General features: G+C 39.3%; 2 protein-coding genes across 4 annotated transcripts; both read left to right on the top strand.

Annotated features, from left to right (window-relative positions):
* Positions 1-251: 251 nt before the first annotated feature.
* On the top strand, positions 252-8421 carry casp3b (caspase 3, apoptosis-related cysteine peptidase b). Of its 3 annotated transcripts, XM_029512106.1 has the most exons (8): positions 252-328; positions 2879-2956; positions 3808-3968; positions 4428-4556; positions 5185-5360; positions 6556-6676; positions 6815-7049; positions 7238-8421. In XM_029512106.1, the coding sequence occupies exons 2-7, from the start codon at positions 2883-2885 to the stop codon at positions 7042-7044; spliced, it is 891 nt and encodes a 296-aa protein (XP_029367966.1). In that variant the 5' UTR covers positions 252-328; positions 2879-2882; the 3' UTR covers positions 7045-7049; positions 7238-8421. The 3 variants fall into 3 exon arrangements, with proteins under 3 accessions (XP_029367966.1, XP_029367968.1, XP_029367967.1); XM_029512108.1 differs by lacking the exon at positions 2879-2956 and having other exon boundaries at positions 277-328; XM_029512107.1 differs by lacking the exon at positions 252-328 and having other exon boundaries at positions 2859-2956.
* A 1679-nt stretch (positions 8422-10100) lies between these two features.
* On the top strand, positions 10101-22483 carry irf2b (interferon regulatory factor 2b). The gene is made up of 9 exons (XM_029512197.1): positions 10101-10337; positions 11832-11924; positions 11996-12095; positions 12731-12907; positions 12994-13040; positions 13703-13838; positions 15526-15678; positions 16492-16529; positions 17257-22483. The coding sequence occupies exons 2-9, from the start codon at positions 11838-11840 to the stop codon at positions 17524-17526; spliced, it is 1008 nt and encodes a 335-aa protein (XP_029368057.1). The 5' UTR covers positions 10101-10337; positions 11832-11837; the 3' UTR covers positions 17527-22483.
* The last annotated feature ends 262 nt before the right edge of the window (positions 22484-22745 follow it).

The raw sequence follows: 22745 nt of genomic DNA on the forward strand, positions 1-22745 counted from the left end.
GTATAGCTAATTTCTCCTGTTTTGTCTCTTTTAAAGGAACTATACATGGACAGATTTTGGGGTGACACACTGTACTACTATATAGTAATACTGTCATTAAATCACAGGATACAAATTAAATTAATACAGCCGTATTAATCCTGCACCAAATTACTACATCCAGTTTTTCTGGACCAATCATCTTCTCTTCGTCTCAAGGTGCGACGTTAGCCCCGCCCAAACACGAAGATGACGCTCCTGATTGGTCCAAACTTTGATACTTAGCGTTTGAACAACTTTCATTTCCTTGAGGAGGACTATCGGTAAATCCAGCTTAGTCACCACAAAGGTACTGTCACTGTAATTTCCGTTTATATATCTATTGTTTATTCTCTATTACTGTCAAAGGTGGGGTGGGCGGAGGTCGTCGAGTCTGCCCCGTCCTGTCCTCAATAGTTTGCACAGCACCTGAGACAGGGCTGTACTTTACCGAGCAGTTTGAAGTGGTGCTGTAAAGTTATTGAAGATTTTCAGTGCCGACGTTAAGCGCCCGGACTCCGGCTGTGAGCCGCAGTTTGTGTTACTTTCCTGTTGTGACTTGACGGTAACGGACTCCTGTGACGCTCTTAGCTTTCGAAATGAACAGACATCATTACCGACTGCGTCCCACAGAGTCAAAGTGAAAAGTGTGTGTTGAGATTGCGTCACAGCGGTGGACAGAGACTGCCGCCCGGTCGTTCCTTCATCAGGTCGGTGCGCCTCTGGCAGGAAACACGGTGGCGTTGTTGAAGGCAGTGAAAACGACATAGGCAGGGTGAAACCGTCTCACTAACCCTAAACCCTAAACCATATATATATATATATATGTGTGTGTGTGTGTGTATATAATCTGACAAGAAGAATATGAACCGACAACTGAATGATGATATATTAAGACCGTTCGACTGGATAGTATAAAGTTGCGCCTATTTACTGTATTTTAAGCTCTTGTATCTTGCTGATCTGTTTCCTGCCCTATCTGGAATTCATTCATTGATAAGTACACTACAGCAAAGTACAAATGATGATTGCAAATAGCCCATACTACACCACAGGAAAATGAAAGGTAATGTTTAATGTAGTGAGGGAATCTCAGGCACAGAGGACAGTATCATGGTTGAGGTCGTTTCTAGGAATACACTGTAATGTTGGATTATCTCTATATCTATAGTTTTGGTATCTGGAGGGCCCCTCGAGCAGGATCAATGGGACAATGAGTAAGAGCTCCACTTTTGAATGAAATAACAAGCCTAAAAAGGTCTGAAAACATACCAAGATGGGATGACAGACAGTTATCAAGGCAGGACTTGAGAAACAGGAGTGAACCACATTCGAAGGCATTTCCAAATGCAGTAAACATTCAATAACAGTCAAAAATCATTAGAGATCAATGTAAAAGTTTTCAACTCAACTACCGTTATTTCCTAATAGAGGCGCAACAACCGGGCCTTGATGGAGAAGGGCCTGGACTGCAGTGACTGTTGAAGAGGGATCAATGTCATGAACTTGTTGTTATCACTTTCACTTTCCAAAATGGCTTTAACGAATAAAGAATTGTAAATGTTCCTCACTCTGAGACTCTGATATCTCATCAGACTTATTATCTTATCATCTTATCAGAGTATTAAGATTTATTTATCAATACACTTACTTTTAGCGCTCAATATACCCATAACGTGAAACAAACGAAACATAGTAGACATGTAATAAGAATCATGTGAGCAGTGTGGTTTTTCAGTTTGAACAGCATATTGTTGTGGTGTACTGATGGTTTTATTCAGGTTAGGAGCAGTTCAGTCAGATTTATATCTAAACTGACTTAAAATTCATGGCATGAAAGTGAAACCTGCAACTAAAATTCAATGCCAGATAATATTGTTGATGTTATATTTGAACGATTTACAAGTACTTATTTAAAAGGATCAGGTTATAATTCAGAAAGAGAAACAAACCAACTGAACTTTGAACAAGCTTGCATCATTCCACTTGTCAAGGCCACAGAGAAAAAAAGAACTTCAGTGTCTTTAAGCTGAAAGTTAGTTTTTCATCACCAGTATCGCACAACTTTCCCCAGGCCTTTTCGCTCAAACTACCCCATGCTTTCTTTTTTAAACAGCATCTATCATGGAACAATTTCCAGTTCAGCCCTTATATGGTAAAGACAAAGAAGACAAACTTTTTGTAGCAGTAAAAAAGCACTTTTAAAACATATTGGACTGATCATGACAGTTTTCTAATCTTAAGTTTGATGTCTCCTGAAAAGTGTGTGGCCACATGACCAATTCTGTCAATAGTGGGCTGGAAAATAATAATAATAATAAATACATTTTAATTCCATTGTGTTTGTCATCACTGTTTGCCCACAGTTTTTTAAACAGGACACTTCAGTGCATTGAAAGGTCAGTCATTTACAACAAAACTGAACTTCCCTTCAGGCTCAAATCAGACTCATGTCATGTAACAAATCTACTCAGATACATTGAACAACACTTAGAGTAGAATTTTATTACAAAACTGACTGAGTTTCTTCAGTAATGGATCCTCTTGGCAGTTTGATTCACTTCACAGTAAAGGAGAAACAGCCTAGATTGCAGTTGCTTAAAGCTTCATGTGAAAAATTATCAACAAAACACCAAAGAAAGTAGTAATCTATTTTTTTTTTTTATGTCAGTCGTTTCATTGCTGCATTTCTACTGGTAATCATTATAAGTGTGGAAGTTGCAAACTTTCAGAGCAGGGTAGACGGAACAACCCCACTTTTTTATTTTACACCCATTGTATGTTGTCTTGTTTGTTTATCTCCCTTTTGTCACAGATGCTGTTGTCTCTAAAACACTGTCTCCTCTGCTAATGTGTGTAGGAATATGGCTGAGGTTTGTGACAGTGCTGACAAGCAGAGTGGTGAAGACAATGTGGATGCCTTTGGATTTTTGAAGAAGTAATTATTGTACACCAACAACTGTTTGTCATGTTTTCACTCTAAAGCTTTTTTCTCTGTTGAGACACCATCATAGGCATGTTCTGACCTGCATTAGATGACTCAACCCCTTTTCTTAAAGTAGCAGTGCCAGTATCATTGTTTCTTTACCTGTGGTCACACCCATGGCAATACATGATTATGGCAGATTTGTTTTTAAACCACTTGTTGTGTTGTCCTTTGAGTCTCAACAGGGACCCAGCTCGTTAAACTCTAAAGTGTAAGGACTCCTATGTAATTGTATCAGCGGCCCAAACATCCCTGTTACCACATTCTGTGACTTAATGGACACATTTAAAAGAAAATCTTTGAAAATGCCATTTTTATTCAGCTGGTAAAATAGATTTTTCCATAGTTGTCTAAAAAGGCTGTTAACAGTTTTACTTTATGCCCTGTTATTCCTTTTCTCTTTGTGTTGGTTCCAAACTACCAGCATATATTATCTTTGGCTAGACCACAGCAGCAGGGCCAGCCCTATAAATAGGAATGTCACTGACTGGATGAAGTTACACCAGTGATCAGGCCTGCTAAATGCTGGAACTTTTCCTATTGGTTGTTGCTCTTGAATTGGCACAGAAATGCCACACCTTCATCATCAGATTTACTGCCTATTCAGACCCCACTTTTTACTAAGCAACCATTTTACTAAAATAGTGGCAAGTGAATTGACTTGCAGGCCCTGCTTTTTTTGCAGCTGCTTTCTGATTTTAAACATTGCATGAGATATGTTAAGATTATGTGTAGGTATTTTTAGGTTTCAATCGATTTTAAAGTGTGTTCAGAGGTTTCTGTGTGTGTGTATTTGTTTTCAGGAAGGATAAAGGCAGGAGTGACATTGCTGAGGAAGTGGACGCTGCTCACCACAGCAAAGGCTGTACAGCAGCAGTCTCTGACCCCTTCCGCTACAAGATGGATTATCCTTCCATTGGAACCTGTGTGATTATCAACAATAAGAATTTCGCCAAGCACACAAGTAAATATTTTGTGCTAACCGATGCACACACCAATTTTATTGTACAGGAGAAGATTAATCTGTAAATCCAAATGTGGAGGCAACAAGCATTTCCAAGTTTTAATAACTTTCTAAAACCCTTAGTGGCATGAATCACAACTCTAATTTACTCCTAATCTTGTTGAGGTACATTAGTAACCAATCAGATTTCATATTTCACATTAAAACATAAACCTGAAACTCTCCTTAAAAAAAAAAGAAAAAAGTTGAATGTCAGTTGCATCACAGCTGATCTTGTGTTACCAAGTTGGCCTCTGCACATAAGCCTCTAGCTGTTCACCTAACTGCAGGACCTACTACTAACAAGAGTTTTGTAAATAATCCTAACACATCAGGTGCTGTCAATGAGTAAGTCCTGCCTGTTGACATTTAGTTGTGTAAAAACCCTATATTTCATTGTGTATGTTTTTGTGTGTCTAGACATGTTTACTCGTAATGGGACGGATGTTGATGCTTCTTCTGCCTTGAAGACCTTTTCTCATCTGGGTTACAAGACGAAAGTGTTCACAGATCAGACCGTTGAGCAGATGTTACAACTGCTATTAAACGGTAATAGAAACTAAAAGTTGACCAAGCTAACAACTATGGCTACATGAGTTCACACAGGTTATGAAGGGAACCCTTTAGGAAAAATGTTTCATTTAGAATTGTCTATTTCTCAATTTTCAAGTATAATATGAACAAAAACATAATATACAGTAGTCATTCAGCTGCTTTGCTTTATTTTCCTTTTCAAAAACTAGTTTTGTGGAAACAAAGAGAAAAATACAAGCACAACTGGAAAGAGTGCAAATAGGCTTTTAACGTTAGTGCTTGAAAGAATACATTACCACCTGAGCTGGCTTTATCTAGATTGCTCAATGTACTAATATAATTGATTAATTCATCTTCAACTGCTTATCCATTTCTGGGTTGCGGGGGGGTGCTGGACCTGATCCCAGCTCATACTGGGTGAGGGCGGGGTCACCCTGGACAGGTCTCCAGTCCATCACAGGGCCACTAGTGTCATATGAATCAAAAATCTATGTGTTGTTACTCTTACATTGACTCTAATAAATGTTTTTAGAAAACCATTCATGCTTCCAGCTAGACACCCAACATTTTAAATGAGATAGGAAGTCATTTCTGAACTGGTAGCATAAATCTGTGTCCTATCAACTCATGTGTGCATCTCCAGTGTCCAAGGAGGACCACAGCAGCAGAGCATCATTTGTATGTGTGTTGCTGAGTCACGGGGAAGAGGGGCAGATCTATGGCACAAATGGCAGTGTAAAAATTGAAAAGCTGACTCAACCCTTTAAAGGCAATAACTGCAAAAGTCTGGTGGGGAAACCAAAGCTCTTCTTCATTCAGGTTTGTTAAATATTTATCCACTGGAGTCTCATCCTATCCAATGTGTTTTGAAATGCTTCTTATGTAGTGATGCTTTTATGTCTTCATGGCAACACCCGCCAGGGCTGTTTGTCTGTCCCATTCTCATTCTCATGAATGCCTTGAGGGAACTCCTTCATAATTGTCACAAACATTTATTTGCGCTCAAGGATGAACATCTGAAGACCGACAAAGGTTAAAGGTCGCTGTGTCTATCAGGATGAAATGAAGTGATGACATTTCAAGAACTGGTGTTCATACCCCCTCTTGACAGTTTGGTAGTACCTAATTTGCGGTCAGCTATCATACTGCGGTCATTTATCTTGTCTATCTCACTACCAAAACTTTTATAGGTAATCAAAATCCAGCTCTATGGCTGTATAATAAATGTAATGAAATGTAATTTAATGTTAAAAATGTCCATTCTATTTCATTCTGAAATGAAAAAATATAATGAAATCACAATTGGTAAGATTTAATTTCCATGTCTGTCTTAGCGGCAAACAACAAATGGATGGTAATTGTAGTTAATTCTTATTTTAGTGAGCTCTCAAATGACCCTCTTGACTTATGAGTCAAAAGTATCAATTCATTCATCTTCAACCGCTTATCCGCTTCTTCATCCACTTAACCGGGGGTTCTGGAGCCAACCCCAGCTCAGACTGGGTGAGGGCGGGGTCACCCTGGACAGGTCACCAGTTCATCACAGGGCCAACACAAAGAGACAGACAGAGACCAACAACCACTCACACTCACACTCAGACCTACAGACAGTTTAGAGTCACCAGTTAACCCAAACATGATGCCTTTGTATGGTGGGAGGAAATCCACGCAGGCACGAGGACAACATGTAAACTCCACACAGAAAGGCCCCACCGAATTCGTGACCTTCTTATTGTGGGGCAACAGTGCTAACCACTATGCCACTGTGCTGCCCTGAGTTAGAATTAATGAACTGTGACATTTTTGTTCATCAAATCTTAATCACTTCACGCATAATCAGGGCTATGATGATGATAATACTAATACTGAGAATACTACTACTAATAATAATAATAACATATCAATGTACAGTAATACCATAAGGTTTTCTGACACATTTGTCATTCAATGAAAATCTCATTCCTTAGCAACAATGAACATTTTTGAAATAAACTTGGCTTTCTTTCTGTTTTAGGCATGCCGTGGTACAGCGCTGGACGATGGAGCCAACCTTGAGACTGATAGTGTAGATGAGCAAATCTCAGAGAGGATTCCTGTGGAGGCAGATTTTCTGTATGCGTATTCCACAGCTCCAGGTAAAAAGCAGCAGCTGAAAGTATTTAACACAAAAACAACTGATGACTGCTGATTTCTGTACAATGCTGACATTCACTTAATATATGCACGTTAAAGCACCCTCCCTCAGAGCAATAACCCTGTCTGTTGTCCAACAGGTTACTACTCGTGGAGAAATACATACAACGGCTCCTGGTTCATACAGGCGTTATGTGAGATGTTGGAACGTTACAGTGGAAAACTGGAGCTGATGCAGATCATGACCCGAGTCAATAACAAGGTGGCGCTATACTTTGAGTCTTCCTCCAACCTACCTGGATTCACTGGCAAGAAGCAGATCCCCTGCATCGTCTCAATGCTGACCAAAGACATCTACCTCCCTCACTAAAAAAAGTATACTTTTTTTTTCTACTGCAAGAAGCTGCCTATCTCTCAGAAATTAAGTCCAAAATGGTTGTTAGTATTTACAGTGTTGCACTGATTAACTTTTCCTTCTTACCTACCTTAAGATATTTGTTCTTTCTCACAGAATTGTGGTACATTGGGCAATCTGGATAAAATTTGTTTTAATGTCACTGCAGGGAGAAGACAAATTCCCCACCAGGATAAGGACAAAAGGGGACATAAGTGAGATTTTTGCTGAAACTTAATTTTTTATGAATTTGTTTTTTAAATGTTGGGCTAATTTTTTAAGTTGGTATTTTGGGTTTTGGGTGTAAGAAAGAAATTTCAGGGATTCATTGTCACAGTATGTGTTTATCACAACCAATAAATATCAAATCAACTTTAAATCACATAGTCCTTTAAGTTTCTGACTTTAACATCCACAGCACGGTGGGATAGTGATTGACACTGTTGCCTTCCAGCAAGAAGGTTGCGGGTTCGGTGAGTTTGGTTCATGGATTTCCTGAATCTTAAAGAAATAATATTAGTTGTAGTCTAATAATTAGGTGAATCTCTGACTGGGATAATTGTTTATGTAAGCAGTAACTGCATTTTTCACAGTCTGTTGATTTCCAACTTCAGTTCTTCATTGCTTCTTCTTCTGGCTCTGGAAGACACATTTTAGAAAACGTGTTTGTCCCATGTGTGGCAACAGTTATTTAGACACAACCCTGACAAACAAATCTGAAGTAGATTTTTAATCAGTTCTGATGGCCTGCTTTACTAGAGGGTGGATCTATAATTGGAGTGCCTTAAAACTGGTTCTCCAGCAAAGAATGTAAAATGTTGCTCAAAGTTGCAGGGCTGCTTTTCAGGCCAACAATCTAGTTCACAGACAAAAGGAGTGCCTCTATAATAGTGTCTTGCAGGTTAACGCAATTGAGTCAATCAGTCATCAATCTTTATATATTAAGCACTTTTCCTATCAGTGGAACACAAAGTGCTTTAAAGATTATGAACTATTAAAAAGAACCCCCCCCCCCCACTTCACTCATGCATACACAAACTACATACAGAGCACTGAGAAATAAAAACTATAAAACAATGACAAGAACTGATGTGAGATTGTAAAATTTTCACCTTTCGATAAATAACTTGTAGTAAGTAAGTAAGTAAATTAACCCTGAATGATTTTGAGAAAGTAAAGTAGAAGGCAAACTTCTTCATATCAGCAATTGCTGATTAGTATATTTTGATTATTGCTTTAGTCTTTGTCAATCTACCCAGCATCCATTGTTTCTCTTTGTGCATTGCTACTGTTAATGAGTCTGTTTTGTACTTTTGTTTGTAGCGCCATTAAAAGCTTATTGATATGAATGATTAACAGTTTATGAAGTTGGTTTTGTAAACTAGTGGCTGCCTATAAACAAGCAGCCACTAGAGGAAGCCAAAGAAACATTCAGTGTAGAAACGTAGCTCCGACATGAATCAGCAGTCCTTCATAGCTGCATTGTTCAAGCAACTGAACTTTGGCTAAACCTGACCCTTGATGCCTCAAATTACATTTTAAAGCACAGATTGAACAAAAAAATAAATAAAAAATCCTCCACCCTTCGTGTCTGCTGAGACGCTTAGGGGCTGCAATGGTTACAGATGTCATTTTGTAATCTTAGTCATTTGAATACAAGATCTCTGTACATTGTATATATGGGATAGAAGTAGAACCTATATAGCTTCCTGTTCGCTGCTTTTGTTTTTGGCTCATGGTTGTTGCTGTTTTTACTCTTAGTCTATCAGCCCTCTTTCAACTGCAAAGCATGTTGTATGAGTGTTAGGAACAGATAACCCCAGCTGATCCAGATAGTTGGGACCTGACCTAACCAGACCTTCAAAAGCAGTTTCCCCTCATGGTGTAAACAGAGAGCACCATATAGCTGGCAAAATGGTGTGATCATGATGAACTTGATCACAACTTCATCTATAAATTCACCTCTACATCTGAAAGCTTGAACAGCTGCTATCCATACATGTGTCTTTACTTCAAAGTGCACCCAGAAATGTTCTCAAAGAAGACTATTAGTCAAGAAGTCAGTGAAACATAATGAATAATGAATGGTTTTACATCACTGGTAATATGTGATCAATATTACAATTTACCATTGAGGGTTATAAATGCATTTTTAATGTGCGGAATTCAATCAGAAACTGCAACGGTGCATTTTGGTTCATCCTGTTAGAAAACAAACACTGTCGTTGGAAGACAATATAAACAGCACATTTGGGCCCAGTCGTCTATGAATTGAGTGTGGGAAAGTAAAGTGAAATGTGCTGCTTCCAGATAACTGCAGGTGGGGTGCTCCATCTGTTTCTCACTCACGGCCGCCTCAAGTTTCTGCTTTCGATTCCATCAGCAGCAGTTCAGAAGCGAGAACAGACAGAGGAAGTGAAAATGAAATCCAGCCCAAAGATCGTCTATGTGTTTTCGAGAGACACGATCCGAAGCCTCGTAGGAACATTGGCAGTCACCGTTAAAGCTTCTGATGACAGACAGGGCATTTGCAATCTTCTTATTTAAACACTCATCATGTTGTGAAGAGAGTCCACAAACATTTTCAAAAAAAGGAAACCTCACTGTGATTATTATTATTATTATTATTTACAACTAGAAATTGTGTTTTTCTAATGGTAAAGCAATGGATGCCTAAGAAAAACAAATAAAACAAATTCTCCAGAAGAATACTGGAGTAGATATAAGTGCTCTCAGTGTGTTCCACATTATTACACAGAGTAATGGAACTTGGCCTATTCTTCTGGGAATGATTGCGTAGGAAACAAATCAAAACACCGGTGCAGTCACACGTGTGTTTATTAACGTTTTAATAGAGTTAATAGAATAGAAGAATAGAATAGAGTTTAAATAGAGACGAGAGGACGCTTGTCGGCGCATTTGTGGAAAAACGTTTACAAAAACAAAACGAAAAACTGCGGAGTGCGACCTCTTCGCCTTCCTGCTCATCTGGGGAGCGCGCACGCGGCCAAGAGACTTCCGCGACGCAGCTCGAGAGCTCGACCTGAAGCGAGAGCGCGAGAGCAGGAGGGGGATTTCCAGCCGTGGCCCCCACTTCCCGGAGCAGCAGTTGTTTTGCTTTCGGTCTCGGTACAGAAACAGAAATAAACGACGGACCCTCGTTTGTTTTTCACACCTCAAAGCGCAATTAAAGCAACTTGTCCAACTTCGGCCGTGTCCGTCGGCCCGACAGCAGCACCGCGAAGCCACAGGCCGTCCAAACTGAACAGGTAACATTTTTTATTTCCGCGTATTAAACCGCCGCGGACTTGAGCTTACGCCACCCAGACTTCCTACAGGACGACATGACGGATCCGTCGCTCGCTCTGCAAGCGAAAGTGGGACTGTAGTTTTTGTCTGCGCCGGCTGTCTCCGTACGGTGTTTATTTTCACTTTTGGCTCGGTTGTGTTTGGACCTGCACGCTGACAGACTGCAAGCAAACAACACCGCAGCTAACTTTTGACATGACTCCTTTTTTTTTTTTTGCTAAATCAAACTTTGATCCGACCCAAATCTGTTTCTGCCATTTAGCAAAACGAAGAAGTCAAACTGCCTAAACCGGACTGTGGCCCCGTTAACTGTTTTGTAATAATGTGATTATAGTACATTTGGCTGCATGTGTTCGTGTTTGATTTGTCAGGAGACCTTTCCTGTTGTGAAAATATTAGCCAGAAAGACAAAGTGCTGTGAGGTTCACCGTGCTTGAACTATCTTGCAGGTGTCAGATCCTGCAGTATTGAAATACGATTCGAAGACATTTAAGAAACGTAATTTATAAATTGTTGATAGTTGAATGTTGCCAAAACACTCCTCCAGACATGCACGTTAGACTGTGTGGGCAATCATCAGAACTTAATGTTTCAGTAATAATAATAACATTATTTACAGGTCTAAAAGGTTTGCCCAACTCTGACAGCTTGGGTACTGGATGTTTTACAACTAACAGTGGTGGTGCTGGTACTTATTTAGAGTGCTATAACTATATGAGGCATGTTCCCTAATGCAACATACAAACTTAGTAACATCGAAGCTTAGTTTTAGAAATATGGACACTGGTCAGGCTGTATATGTGCACGATTTTACCAAGCGGCAAACTGGAAGCAGCTGAACGTTTCAACCCTGCAGCTCATGAAAGGGAAGATAATTTGCAACTGGCATAGTGCCATGTCACCGTGTGTGACCTGTTAGGGAGCGCTCTGCCACATCAGGAGGCAGTTTGTTGGCACACTGAAGTCTTTATCCACCCCCTGCAGTGGGTGCGGTGGGTAAAGATCACTCTCACTGCTTTTAAATAACCGATCGTCTATTTTTTTTCTTAGAACAACTTCATACATGTGTTCAATGAAAAAGAGACAGGTTGCATGGGTAAGAGTGGGCAGTGTGGCTGCAATCACAGGCAGGATTCCACAATTTTATGAAAGAACTGTATTTTATGAGACAACACCTTTACAGTGTGAGTTAAGCAGTGAGCATGTCTATCTTTACAGCCACAGACAAGAATGACTCAACATTTTACTTTTTGCTCACGAGCTCAGTCATTTTAAAAGAAATCTGAAGTGGCAGCTTGTTTTCACAGTGGTCCACTTTTACTATCGCCTGCCTTTTATGAAAAAAAAAAAAAAAAAAAACAAAAAAAAAACATGGAAGTTGACATTTTTATCAGCCTCACTGTAGACATCACACATATGTGTGTTATGATTATACTTTATTTGTGTGTTCACAGACCAAAATGCCAGTAGAAAGAATGCGTATGCGACCGTGGTTGGAGGAGCAAATTAACTCTTGCCAGATACCAGGCCTCAAATGGGTCAATAAAGTAAGTCCTCACTAATGTTGCAAACACAAACTACGATAAATCCAGAGCTAACAGCATGTAAATGTTTCTAGGAAAAAAGAATCTTCCAGATCCCATGGATGCACGCCGCACGCCATGGCTGGGACCTGGAAAAGGATGCTCCACTCTTCATGAAATGGGCCATACACACTGGTAACAAAAACATATTTACTGTCCACAAACTGATTCTGCTTTCCAGTTTTATTTTCAGATACCATGACCAGTTCTCTTTCAAATCAAGAAAGAAATCATTTTGCAAAGACTGTGCCTTTCAGTTAGTCAATTTTCGAAGGAAACCTGTAGGTGCTGTTTTGAGGAAGCACATAGAGATTGTGTGAGAGTGGGAAATCCCACAATTCCATACCTCATTAGAGAAAAGGGAAAATGAATAAAAAAATAATAGCAGAAAGAGATTGAAAAATAAATCATAACAAACCTGTAATGTCTTAAATTCATTATTTTAAAATTGAATAGGTAATATTTCATTTTCAGGTACAGAGGTTTCAGAGAGAAGTGCACACTTAGTTTAAAGACCAATAAATGCAGTGATGCCACGATCAGGGTATTTAAGAAATGAGAAATGAAAGCTGCACAGACTGTTTTTAGAAAGAACATGTCATCCTTAACAAATACACTGAGAAGAGGAGATTTAATGTTTTGTCTAATCTTTAGTCTGCAGTAATAGTAACACTTAGTACTCATTATGTTCTGTACATACTAATAATATGCGCTGTTGGTACCAATGACTGACTTCATTCTCAGTCTTCTGTTTTTTTTTTTTTTTGCAGGAAAATACCAGCCAGGTGTAGACCGTCCAGATCCAAAGACTTGGAAGGCTAATTTTCGCTGTGCTATGAACAGCCTGCCAGACATTGAGGAGGTGAAGGATAAAAGCAACAAAAAGGGAACTAATGCCTTCAGAGTTTACAAGATGCTCTCCTTCTCGGAGAAGAGTTTGAAAAAAGGTGAGCGCTGCTGCTCCTCCACAGCTTGACCTGGTTCACACACATTGAAATCAGTCGGTAAAATGTTTCTCTGTATGTGCACATAGGAAAGAAGAAGACAGACAAAGATGGGAGGCTCAAGGGGAACAAAGAGGTAGATAAACATATATTTCAAACATGTGCATGTGAACTGTATGTATAAATGCCCTTGTCACATGAAGCTAACAACACTGGCAGGATAAGTGTCTAGAGCAAAAAAGTTTCTGATATAAACCCAGGCTGTGTAATATAATACCAATATTCAATTGAGCAACTGCTTGGCCTCCTTCCTAGTTTGGTGATATTAGCCATCACAGAAATATTTCCTTCACCAAAAAATTGTTGCATTAGTTCCAAATGGTTTCTGGAAGTCTTACTCACTCATTATCTGAGAAATTATTAGAAACTATCAAAAACAATCAGCTCCTGTTCAGGTTACCAGGTACCCCCACCCACCATCCCCTCCATATATATTCATTTAGACATAAATCTCAGAATGTAATACAAAAAAACAAAAAATAAAACAGAATCGTCAGTAGTCAGAGCCAGAAAGACACATTGGCTTGTTATTTTTGGTGCTCAGGATTTAAAATTTTTAAATTAATTTGTTGCCAGGCCTGAGGTGCTCCAGATATCAGGGTGTACATTGGTTTTATCTGGAATAGATTTGATTTTCTTCTCTATATGTATTGTTGATACAGCTTTCTTTCACACTGTGATGGATCTTGCTCTGCAACATTTAAGTCCTGTTGTATTCGTTGTCCTTCTCTCCATCAGACAGGGTCTCTATCTCCAGGCGGAACTCTTCATGAAGCTACTGCTGGACCTATTGACTATTCTAAACAGGAACTTATCAAACAAGAAGCAGTCAAGCAGGAAGCAGTGGAACTTACAGTGACAGACAGTGTCTCAGGTAATACATTGTTTTCTCTCAATACTTTTATGTGTTGTTGTTTTTTTTTTTTTTTCTCTCTGAACAACTCTTTGGTTATAGTTCTGATCTATTGTGTTTTTATTTTCGTGCTTGAATGTGTCGCCCTTGTGAATCAAAAGGAGAAAATATATAAAAAGACATATGAAAGACTTCTAAGTAAAACATAAGTACCTTTAAAAAGTTCCGTAAATGTAGATGTAAATCTAGATGCGTACAGTCAAGAGTACAGGTGCACTGCAGTGGTAAGATGAAAGAGGAAATGAAGCCAATACCAGGGGAGATCAGATGGTTTTTAATCAACATTTTATAGTTGGCAAAGTTGGGGAGAATTAAAGATAATCAAAAATCAGAAACATGCAGCTAATGGCAGTGAGGAATCAGCAAAGTCTGAAAACAGGCATGTTGCTCACTGAGTTTCTGGCATGTACCGATAACATGTTGCTTTGAACACACATTGTTAAAACATTCCCCCTCCTTTGGTGCTGTGTCTTCTCAGATATTAACTGTACTGTACACAATACACTGAGAAGAGTATGCACTTTACTTGCTTTAAACCATTTTTGCACTCTGGGTCATGAGGCCCCAATGACCTTCAAGGCTCCGGAGCAGCTCTACAGAAACTTCCTCATTTGCAGATCCTGTCTTAACTGTTTGGGAACCATGGTAATAACTGTTAAGACATTGTTTAGGAAAAAAGCCATTACAGATGTCTTTGTTCATTTTCTCAGTGAAGATAGGAAAAGGGCAAGCTTTCTAATTCAGGGTATCTGTTAATCTGTCCTGATTTTCACTTTTCTCCATCTTATAGTTCCTCATATACCCTATGCTATGTTGCGGTTTGATGACAAAACTCTTTTTAAGAATTCTTACAGGCTGAACCATTGTCCTGCAATTAGCTGAGCAGGTGACAGCAGGTGTGGAGAGGGGTGACATGGTGACACTGGATGGTGCATCCTTTGTTCTTTACTATTTTCAAAGTGGCAACATTTTTTGCAAGTTATAATGAGAAATCTTTACAGGTTATACAAATACTATGCCTTAATGAAAGGACCTGTAATTTTAAAAATATTTGCATGCATAAACCATGAATATAGGACTGCACGCTATGCAAAAAATATATGTATTTTGCTTATTTTGACAGATGCCATGATTTCAGTTATAATGGTTGTTTTTTGCCTTTCATCTTCACTTTTTGTGTCAGCAACTAAAAGAACGTCTGGAGAATATGATACGCAAACCGGGGTGTGTCTGCAACACCGTGACACTGACGGTGCTAACAATGTGAAGCTATGTTGTGACACATTTTACTCTTCACTTAGTAATAAAAAAAAAAAAAAAAGGGAGATCTCCTGTGATTTGGATGTTGTACTTGGCTCAATTGTGATTGTAATTATTTGTGGAGTCCTGAAATGTTTTTGGATTGAGTATTTAGGATTTCCTACCTTAGATAAATTTACTCTCTATAATAGTTTATTTTTCGTGTCTGAACTTTGAATTTAACATAGGAAACTTCTGAGATATGGCCCTTGGTTCACAGGTTTCAGTCAATATTCAAACAAAAACATTTGTAAGAGCAACTGATGGAAAATGTAACAGTGGGTTTCGACTGTGTCCACCCTGCATCATTTATCATCAATAAATAACTGACTGTCCTCTCTGCTCACAGCCATTCACAGTTCAGTAGAAGATCACGTGATCACGAGCGAGCAACTGCCATTTGTCTGCCAGACAATTGAAGTAACCACTGAGAATGAAGAGCAGACAGTTAGCTCCTCCCACTCGTACCCACTCCAAATCTCTCCTGTGTCTTCATGCTGTGGTGAGATATCACACAAACATGTATCACACATAAACCAGAAGGGTTAATAAGGAGCAGCTATGTTGCATTTGAGTCGCAGTGGTTGTGTGTTAAAACGAATGCCTTCACCTATTTGCTTGTGTCATATTGAAGTACAAAAGCAATGTGGTTCAGATGGTAACCCAATGAACTGCCTTTCGTTGCATCATCCATTATTACATAATACAGCAAACTAGCTAGCTTGTTCTGTGTCACAGTCAAAAGAGTTTATTGTATATGGGGAAAACTGTGGGAAAGGCAGCAGAAGGTATAGGAGAAACCAGAGGTGGATGTAAAACAAATGATTACTGATGCTGCTAGCATCGTTAAAAAGCCGCACTCATTTTTTGAACTAACAGCTGGAAAACCTAAATGCATTTTGACATAATGACACAAAAGACACAAAAGCTAAAAAAAAAAAGCAACAACCAACATTTAAAAGGTCTTTAATGTCTTGTATGTATTCATGGTTTCATCAACGCTCCGACATCTGTGCCAAGTCTCTCCTCTAGTGTTCTGTCTGTCTTCTCTGCCGACCAGTCATTCAGGCAGAGCTGGCTTTTTCATTCAGCAACTGTAATCACTCCATCTGTGCTTACTTCTCTCTGTGCGTTTGACTTTATCTCAGTTGCTCCAATTAACTTTAAGGATCAAGATTTATATTATAAAGTTTAGAAAGTCAGGAAAGTGCACTTGTTTGAATAAGAAATCACTCTCTCTGCATGTTTTACTTTCTCTTTGATGTTTGTGATTTTCTCCCAAATGTTTTATTGTTTGTTTGTCTTTCTTTCACAGGCAGTGACACTGACAGCGACACAGAAGACACTAAAGAGGTGAGACTAACACAAAGAAGAGAGTGGGGTGAAAGAATTATTAACTGCTCTGATCTTAGAATAAACAGGTTCTTACCTGCTTCAGCCTTACTGCTGAAACAGGGTGTGTGTGTGTGTGTGTGTGTGTGTGTGTGTGTGTGTGTGTGTGTGTGTGTGTGTGTGTGTGTGTGTGTGTGTGTGTGTGTGTGTGTGTGTGTGTGTGTGTGTGTGTGTGTGTGTGTGTGTGTGTGTGTGTGTGTGTGTGTGTGTGTGTGTGTGTGTGTGTGTGTGTGTCTTCCTGTAATGAGACTGAGAAAAGGGAGGGCCTTGTCAGGAACTGTGGTTGTCAAACATTAACAGTTTGATTTGAGGTCTGCGTATGTAATACATTGTACCCACAGTGAACACACACACACACAAACTCCCCACTACGTATTATCAGTAGTAAGAGGACAGAAATATGTTGAAACATAAAACCTTGCTGTTTATGCAAGAGCTCCATGTTTTACACCTGGTTGTATTTCAACAGCCCATGAAGTGTAACATGTTTTCATTCCCATTGGGCCTCTGACGTGATGATTCAGCTACAAGATAGTTTCTGCAGTTATCGTGTTTTATTTAGCATCACAATTTCACCACAACTTGTTTCATAAATGATCAACAACCATTGTATTGCACATTTCTTTCTTAGTCAGTTACATCACAATTCTCTTTCTCATTTCTCTTTTTTCATTATTTTGTCGGACAGGGTGTCAGTGCAGCCTGGAGGCGGGACTACAACACAGTTCTCAGGGTTCCTCTTCAGGGTTCTCTTCCTAGCATGGCCACCTTTGTCAATCCGAACAAGCCCAACTTCAGGGTCACCAGCACACGAGACCCAGCCCCACTCATCAGCTACCATAGCGATGGCTGGACGCCAGCCCACACACAAGACTCTCTTATGTCAGCACCAAGCAGCCATACCCATGAGATGCGCGCAAGTGTCATAATGAAAACCTCTGATATCACCTCCTCCTGACCCCAGATGAGGGAGCATCATCACTGCCCCACGCCGTATGAATGACAGAGAATGTTTTTTTTTTTTTTTTCTCCATCTGGGCCTCATGGTGCCTAAAAGGCCCCACTTCCAAATCTGTGATTTAACGTAGCTTCTGCCTGGGCCATGAAGCCTCCCCCTCCACACAGTTTCCATTTAATTGGAAAAACGGCTCCACTAATTGGTGAGCATTGAATCCTATTTTTACTTTCTCCATCTGTTTGGTTGCGAGGGTCTGTCTGATGTTGATTTCCCCTGCATCACACATCTTCCCCTTTCTGTGTGGGTTCAGTTTAGACAAACCTGGTATTTTCCATGTCTTTGGACTAGATCTAGTTTTTAGGCACCGTAGTCATCCATATGTGACTGGTATGTCATTTTTGCTTACACTGTAGTACGCACCACGCTGAAGGAAAGAAATACAAATTTTAGTGAAACGTTTTACTAGTGTTTTATTATCTGGCCTGTAGATAGATACATTTTAGTCAGTCAAATGTAGCACCACTTGAAAATCCAACCTCATCTTCAGCCATTGTCTTTAAGATGGTTACAGATAACATCTTTTAAATCTCCACCTGATTTGGCCCCACACCATCTAGGATTACTCACAATTAAGTATGAAAATGCAGCGTTTAATTCAGACACTGTCTTCTCCCATGTTGCACCAAAAGAGGGAAATGAATTAGTTACTATCTCAAAATTCTATCAGCCCAAGAGTGTTAGCATAAATCATTGTAGAAAGTTCTTTACCGGGATGTATGGATGGAACAAAGATTGAATGTTCCTAATCTGGGTTGATAACAAAGCAACAAAAACACAATGTTATGAGGAAATTACAGTTCTTCTGGCAAACCAGCTCAACAAGCAGCAAGTTACAATAACAATCACAGGCATGTTGTTATCAAGACAAAGAATGACAATCATTATGGAGCCCTGATTTGCTAGGCCGTGGAAAACAGGAGTGTGTGTGTTTGTGTATATCTGTCTGTTTGAAGACCTCAGGACAAAGTACCCGCCAACACAGAGACAGATGAACTGACAGACTTACTGACAGACAGACAGACAGACAGACAGACTGACAAGACTGTGAACAATGTATCCATTTCTTCTCTCTTCTGCTTCATGCTGTTAATAATGTACATAGGCGATACATATGTATGCCTGCAAGCCGCTTCTGCACCTTATGGACAGCACTGGTGTGTGTGTTTGTGTGTGTGTGAGTGCGAGTGCAAGTGCATGAATGTCTGTGTGTACATTTGTTTAAAGCCTTATTGAATATGTGTGCCTTTGATAATGTGTGGCGGGATACAAACTATATGCTTTCGTCGGCTAATGACACATGCAAGTAGCTACTGGGATTGTTTGTATGTGGTTTGGGAACTGTGATCACTGTCATCATTCATTAACTTACACAGATAACTAAGAAATCTAAGATACATAAGATTTCTCTTATGTGTGACTTTCAGTTTAACATGGTCACGTTGGTGCTAAGAGGACTCTAAGGCATAGGAACATGTCTGGGCTCATAACAATCAGACTCTGTCATCACTCCGTCATGTTTTTTGATAGATTTTTTTTTTCTTTTCTTTTTTTTTTTTTTAACAGTTCAGTCTCCATAGCCTAAGTCCTCATATTTCCCATGTGACTTGTGTGCACAGATGTTGCTGAACCAGTCTCATCTTATCGTTTTTGGCAGAATCTAGTGGCCTCAAGCATTTGAGTGCATTGCCATTTTTAACCACAAATTTTCACAATCCATAAATCTCAACAGAAATGCAAAGAAAGTGTTTTTTAATCCAATTAAATATGAACATAGGCTCAGAATGATGAACTTGAGCATTCTTCAAACTGCTGAGCACACTCGGTGGTTTCAGTGTCATTTAGCAATATGTTGACTAGCAAGTTAAAAAGAACAAGATTATGAAATTGTTCATTTCCTGTCTCCTTGAGAGTCACAGTTCCTAGTGTTATGAGGTATGATGAGTGTATGAGAGCTACTTGTGTGTTAGCAACTAGCAGGCCAAGAGCACAGACTTCATTCCCAGCTCCAGTGGAAACAGCTCTATGAGTTCATGTGGGAAAACAAAAAGAGAAACAAGAATCTGCCATGTTTCTGAAGCAACACCCCTAGAGATTCTAACACTGGATGCATATTACAATCATGGTGAAATTATTTAAGGTTCTCATTGAATCAAAGGGGGCTTGTGCTTACTGGACAGCAGATGTGGAATAGATGGTATTGGTATTATTCTACTCCTCTGTGGCTACACTTCAAAATGGCTTCTCAAGAAGCTGCAACACAAATATTTAAAGCAATGTTGATATTGTAAACAACCATGACAAACACCTTTCTTCCTGTGACCCGTGAGTCTTCAGTGATTTTTGTTGTGTAGTTGCAGCCTCCTCTTTATCAAGGTTTTGAAATGACCAAATCAGAAGAAACATCTATGTGCCAAATTACTGTATGTGTCACCCTGCATGTAAACAACATGATCCACCTGTACAAATGTGTTGACTTGAATTTAATTTATGTGTTTAATACTGGAGATTGAAATTTTTTTAGATCAAAGGTGTAAAAGATGATCTGGCCTTAAAATCAAATGTTCAGACTGTTTGCCCTCACTAGGCTGAACCATGGAGTCCTTGTGGAACAATTAAAGTGCACTTATATCTGGAGCCTATTTCTGCTTTGTTTTGTCTGTGAAAGGGATGCCAGTACAGCATCAGGGCAGCAGTGAAAGTGAGTTGTCATGTTTTTATTTATCATGTGTTAGCTTTATCATTACTATTCTGCTTTTTGCCTTATGTGATTGTGGGCCACTGACTCACTGCTCTGTTAAAGGTGTGGCTCACTCTTACTCTTTCAGCAAATGCCATAAAAGACAGTATCAGGATTCACTTCACAGCAAGGGAAAACAGAAAAACAAGCAGGTAATTGTTCTGCTAATTGCATTGGGTCACCACTGTTTGTCCTGTATACATGCTTACTTATACTACATGTGAATCAACATGTAAATCTGAATAAAATCAGTTTTTTGTATTTATGCAGAGACATTTGATGTGTTTTATGATGTGCAGGCACACTTTGGTGATTTATCTCAAAGTTCAGAGTACACTTTTAATGGTTAGGAGAGACTGGAGAAACTTCTATATCTGTTGCTGTTCAGATAAAAATGTCCAAGGCTGGCCAAGTTCAGTACATGTTTGACTGGACAGGACTGTTTACGTGTGCAAAGTGGAAAATACTTCCCTGGTGTGTGTGTGTGCGTGCGAGAGAGAGAGACTGTGTGACTGTGTGTGTGTGTGTGTGTGTGTGTGTGTGGTTTTGCTTTTTGCCAGAGCAGCAGATGTCTCCTTGTTTCAGGCTCTTACACTCAGAAACAACTCATTCAGTTCAACCAGAGCACTAACTGCTGTTTCAGTTTCAGTTGCTGTTCTCAGTTCTCACTCTACTTCCTGTTTGTGTCCGAGGCCTCGTTGGATGGCTGACCAGTTGCCAGGACAACTGCTAACCGCATACCATTAGTCATAGAGAACAGTGTGTCCAAAGCATGCTTTATCTACTATTTTTCTATGTGTCCCAGGATACTTTGTAACTATGTCCCCACTTCCTCCTGCTCTTGTTTCCTTTAATCATCTTCACCACTAGCATAAAGGTTTTTAATCCTTCCAGCAGTTCTTTCAATATTGCAAGAAACAAAAAGAAAGTTTAAAACTTTCCCCAACTCTTGATAATAATTTAAATTCCCTCCAGCTTTTACCTCAACAACATTCTCATCAGAGCTGAATATTGTATAAGCAAAAAATTGACATGGTCATGGTTGATTTTCACTTCGTAGATACAGTGTTGTACCATGAAATAAAAGGCTTTTTAGGTATCAGAGAAAGGCAGGGCAGCAGCGTTGTGAACAAGGTTTTGGATGAACTGAGCTCTCACTTCCTCCATCTAATGTTCAAAAACAGAATCACATTTAAGGGAAGAAGGCTTCATGTTCGGATTAACAGTGAAACGGTAAATAATTTTTGAGCTTTATATGATATGGAGCAGTTACTCAATATCTTAAATGAAAAAAAAAAAAAAGAAATAAATCTTGATATTAATGCAATGTTCTTTAACCTTGACAAAAACGTCACACTGTAAAAACCAACTTTTTTCTAAATAACTAAAAGACGAAAGAAACCAGACTGTGAGGCCAGCTGGAAATGAATTAAATCAATTTAGTTGTGTGATAGTTAAGAACGAATTACCTCAAAGTATACCAACAGAAGGTTATTGTCTCCAACTTCAGGGGCCTGACGTAGCTGAAGCCGAATTTGAAGATCTTAAAGAGCTAACCTACGTCAGGGCGTTGCATGTGCTGCAGCCTCAGGCTCTGTTGCTCCACCAGACGTAGGATGACAGAGGCTGAGGACGTTGTCTTCTGAATGCTGTCCTATCATGATGAGACTTAAACATTTTTTCTGCTCTGGTAGTAATTTTCTACATAATAGCCTCATATGATGTGGGCATAAAATTATAGGCAGCACCTGAAGGCAGTTGCATTTAATGTGCTACATCTGACACCCTTGATGAAAATTTTCAGTGCAGTCGCTGAGCAGTATTATTCCAGAGAACTCATTCATGTAAGTTGGTTTGAAACAGGTGGTTTCGTTTATTAAAGTTTTTACCCTTATATGACTAACTGACTACACAATACTGTAGACAATATACAGTCTTTGCTGTAAAGATGAAAATAGGATTGATGGTATTGCTGCATTAGGAAATTCACCTTCTCCATAAAGTTAAAATCAACACCTGACCTTGAGTAGAAAATATTTAAAGTCCAGTGTAATATTCCAGCTAATTTAATATACTGCTGAGGCAGTAAAGACGGAAATTTTTTCTTATAAAGAGTTTTTTAGTTAAAAGTTGATGGAATAAAGAGCTGATGCCACCGTCTGACTCCTCTCTGTTTCATCTGATGTGTCCTTTCTGCGTGCAGGTAGCTGCACTACACTCATGTGCGGATGATATGATAACTGTCTGCTGCCTGTCAATAGTGGAAACACACAAACACACAATAGTTTCATGCCTCCACATCGAATGACTGGGGAAATGGATTAGCTAATCTTCAGTATCCAGATTCCACCGACAACATGATTTAGCTGTACTTCACTTTAGAAGGAACTTTTTTTTTTTTTTTTTTTTATAAATATTTAAC

The sequence above is a fragment of the Echeneis naucrates genome, chromosome 10 (assembly GCF_900963305.1).
Source record: "Echeneis naucrates chromosome 10, fEcheNa1.1, whole genome shotgun sequence".
Taxonomy (NCBI): domain Eukaryota; kingdom Metazoa; phylum Chordata; class Actinopteri; order Carangiformes; family Echeneidae; genus Echeneis; species Echeneis naucrates.

Bases quoted from the DNA above. Each gene is read 5' to 3' on its own strand.
- casp3b (XM_029512106.1), top strand. From the start codon at position 2,883: ATGGCTGAGGTTTGTGACAGTGCTGACAAGCAGAGTGGTGAAGACAAT. The intron at 3,969-4,427 runs GTAAATATTTTG...TTGTGTGTCTAG, and splicing joins GAATTTCGCCAAGCACACAA to ACATGTTTACTCGTAATGGG. The intron at 6,677-6,814 runs GTAAAAAGCAGC...GTTGTCCAACAG, and splicing joins TGCGTATTCCACAGCTCCAG to GTTACTACTCGTGGAGAAAT.
- irf2b (XM_029512197.1), top strand. From the start codon at position 11,838: ATGCCAGTAGAAAGAATGCGTATGCGACCGTGGTTGGAGGAGCAAATT. The intron at 11,925-11,995 runs GTAAGTCCTCAC...AAATGTTTCTAG, and splicing joins GCCTCAAATGGGTCAATAAA to GAAAAAAGAATCTTCCAGAT. The intron at 16,530-17,256 runs GTGAGACTAACA...TTTGTCGGACAG, and splicing joins ACACAGAAGACACTAAAGAG to GGTGTCAGTGCAGCCTGGAG.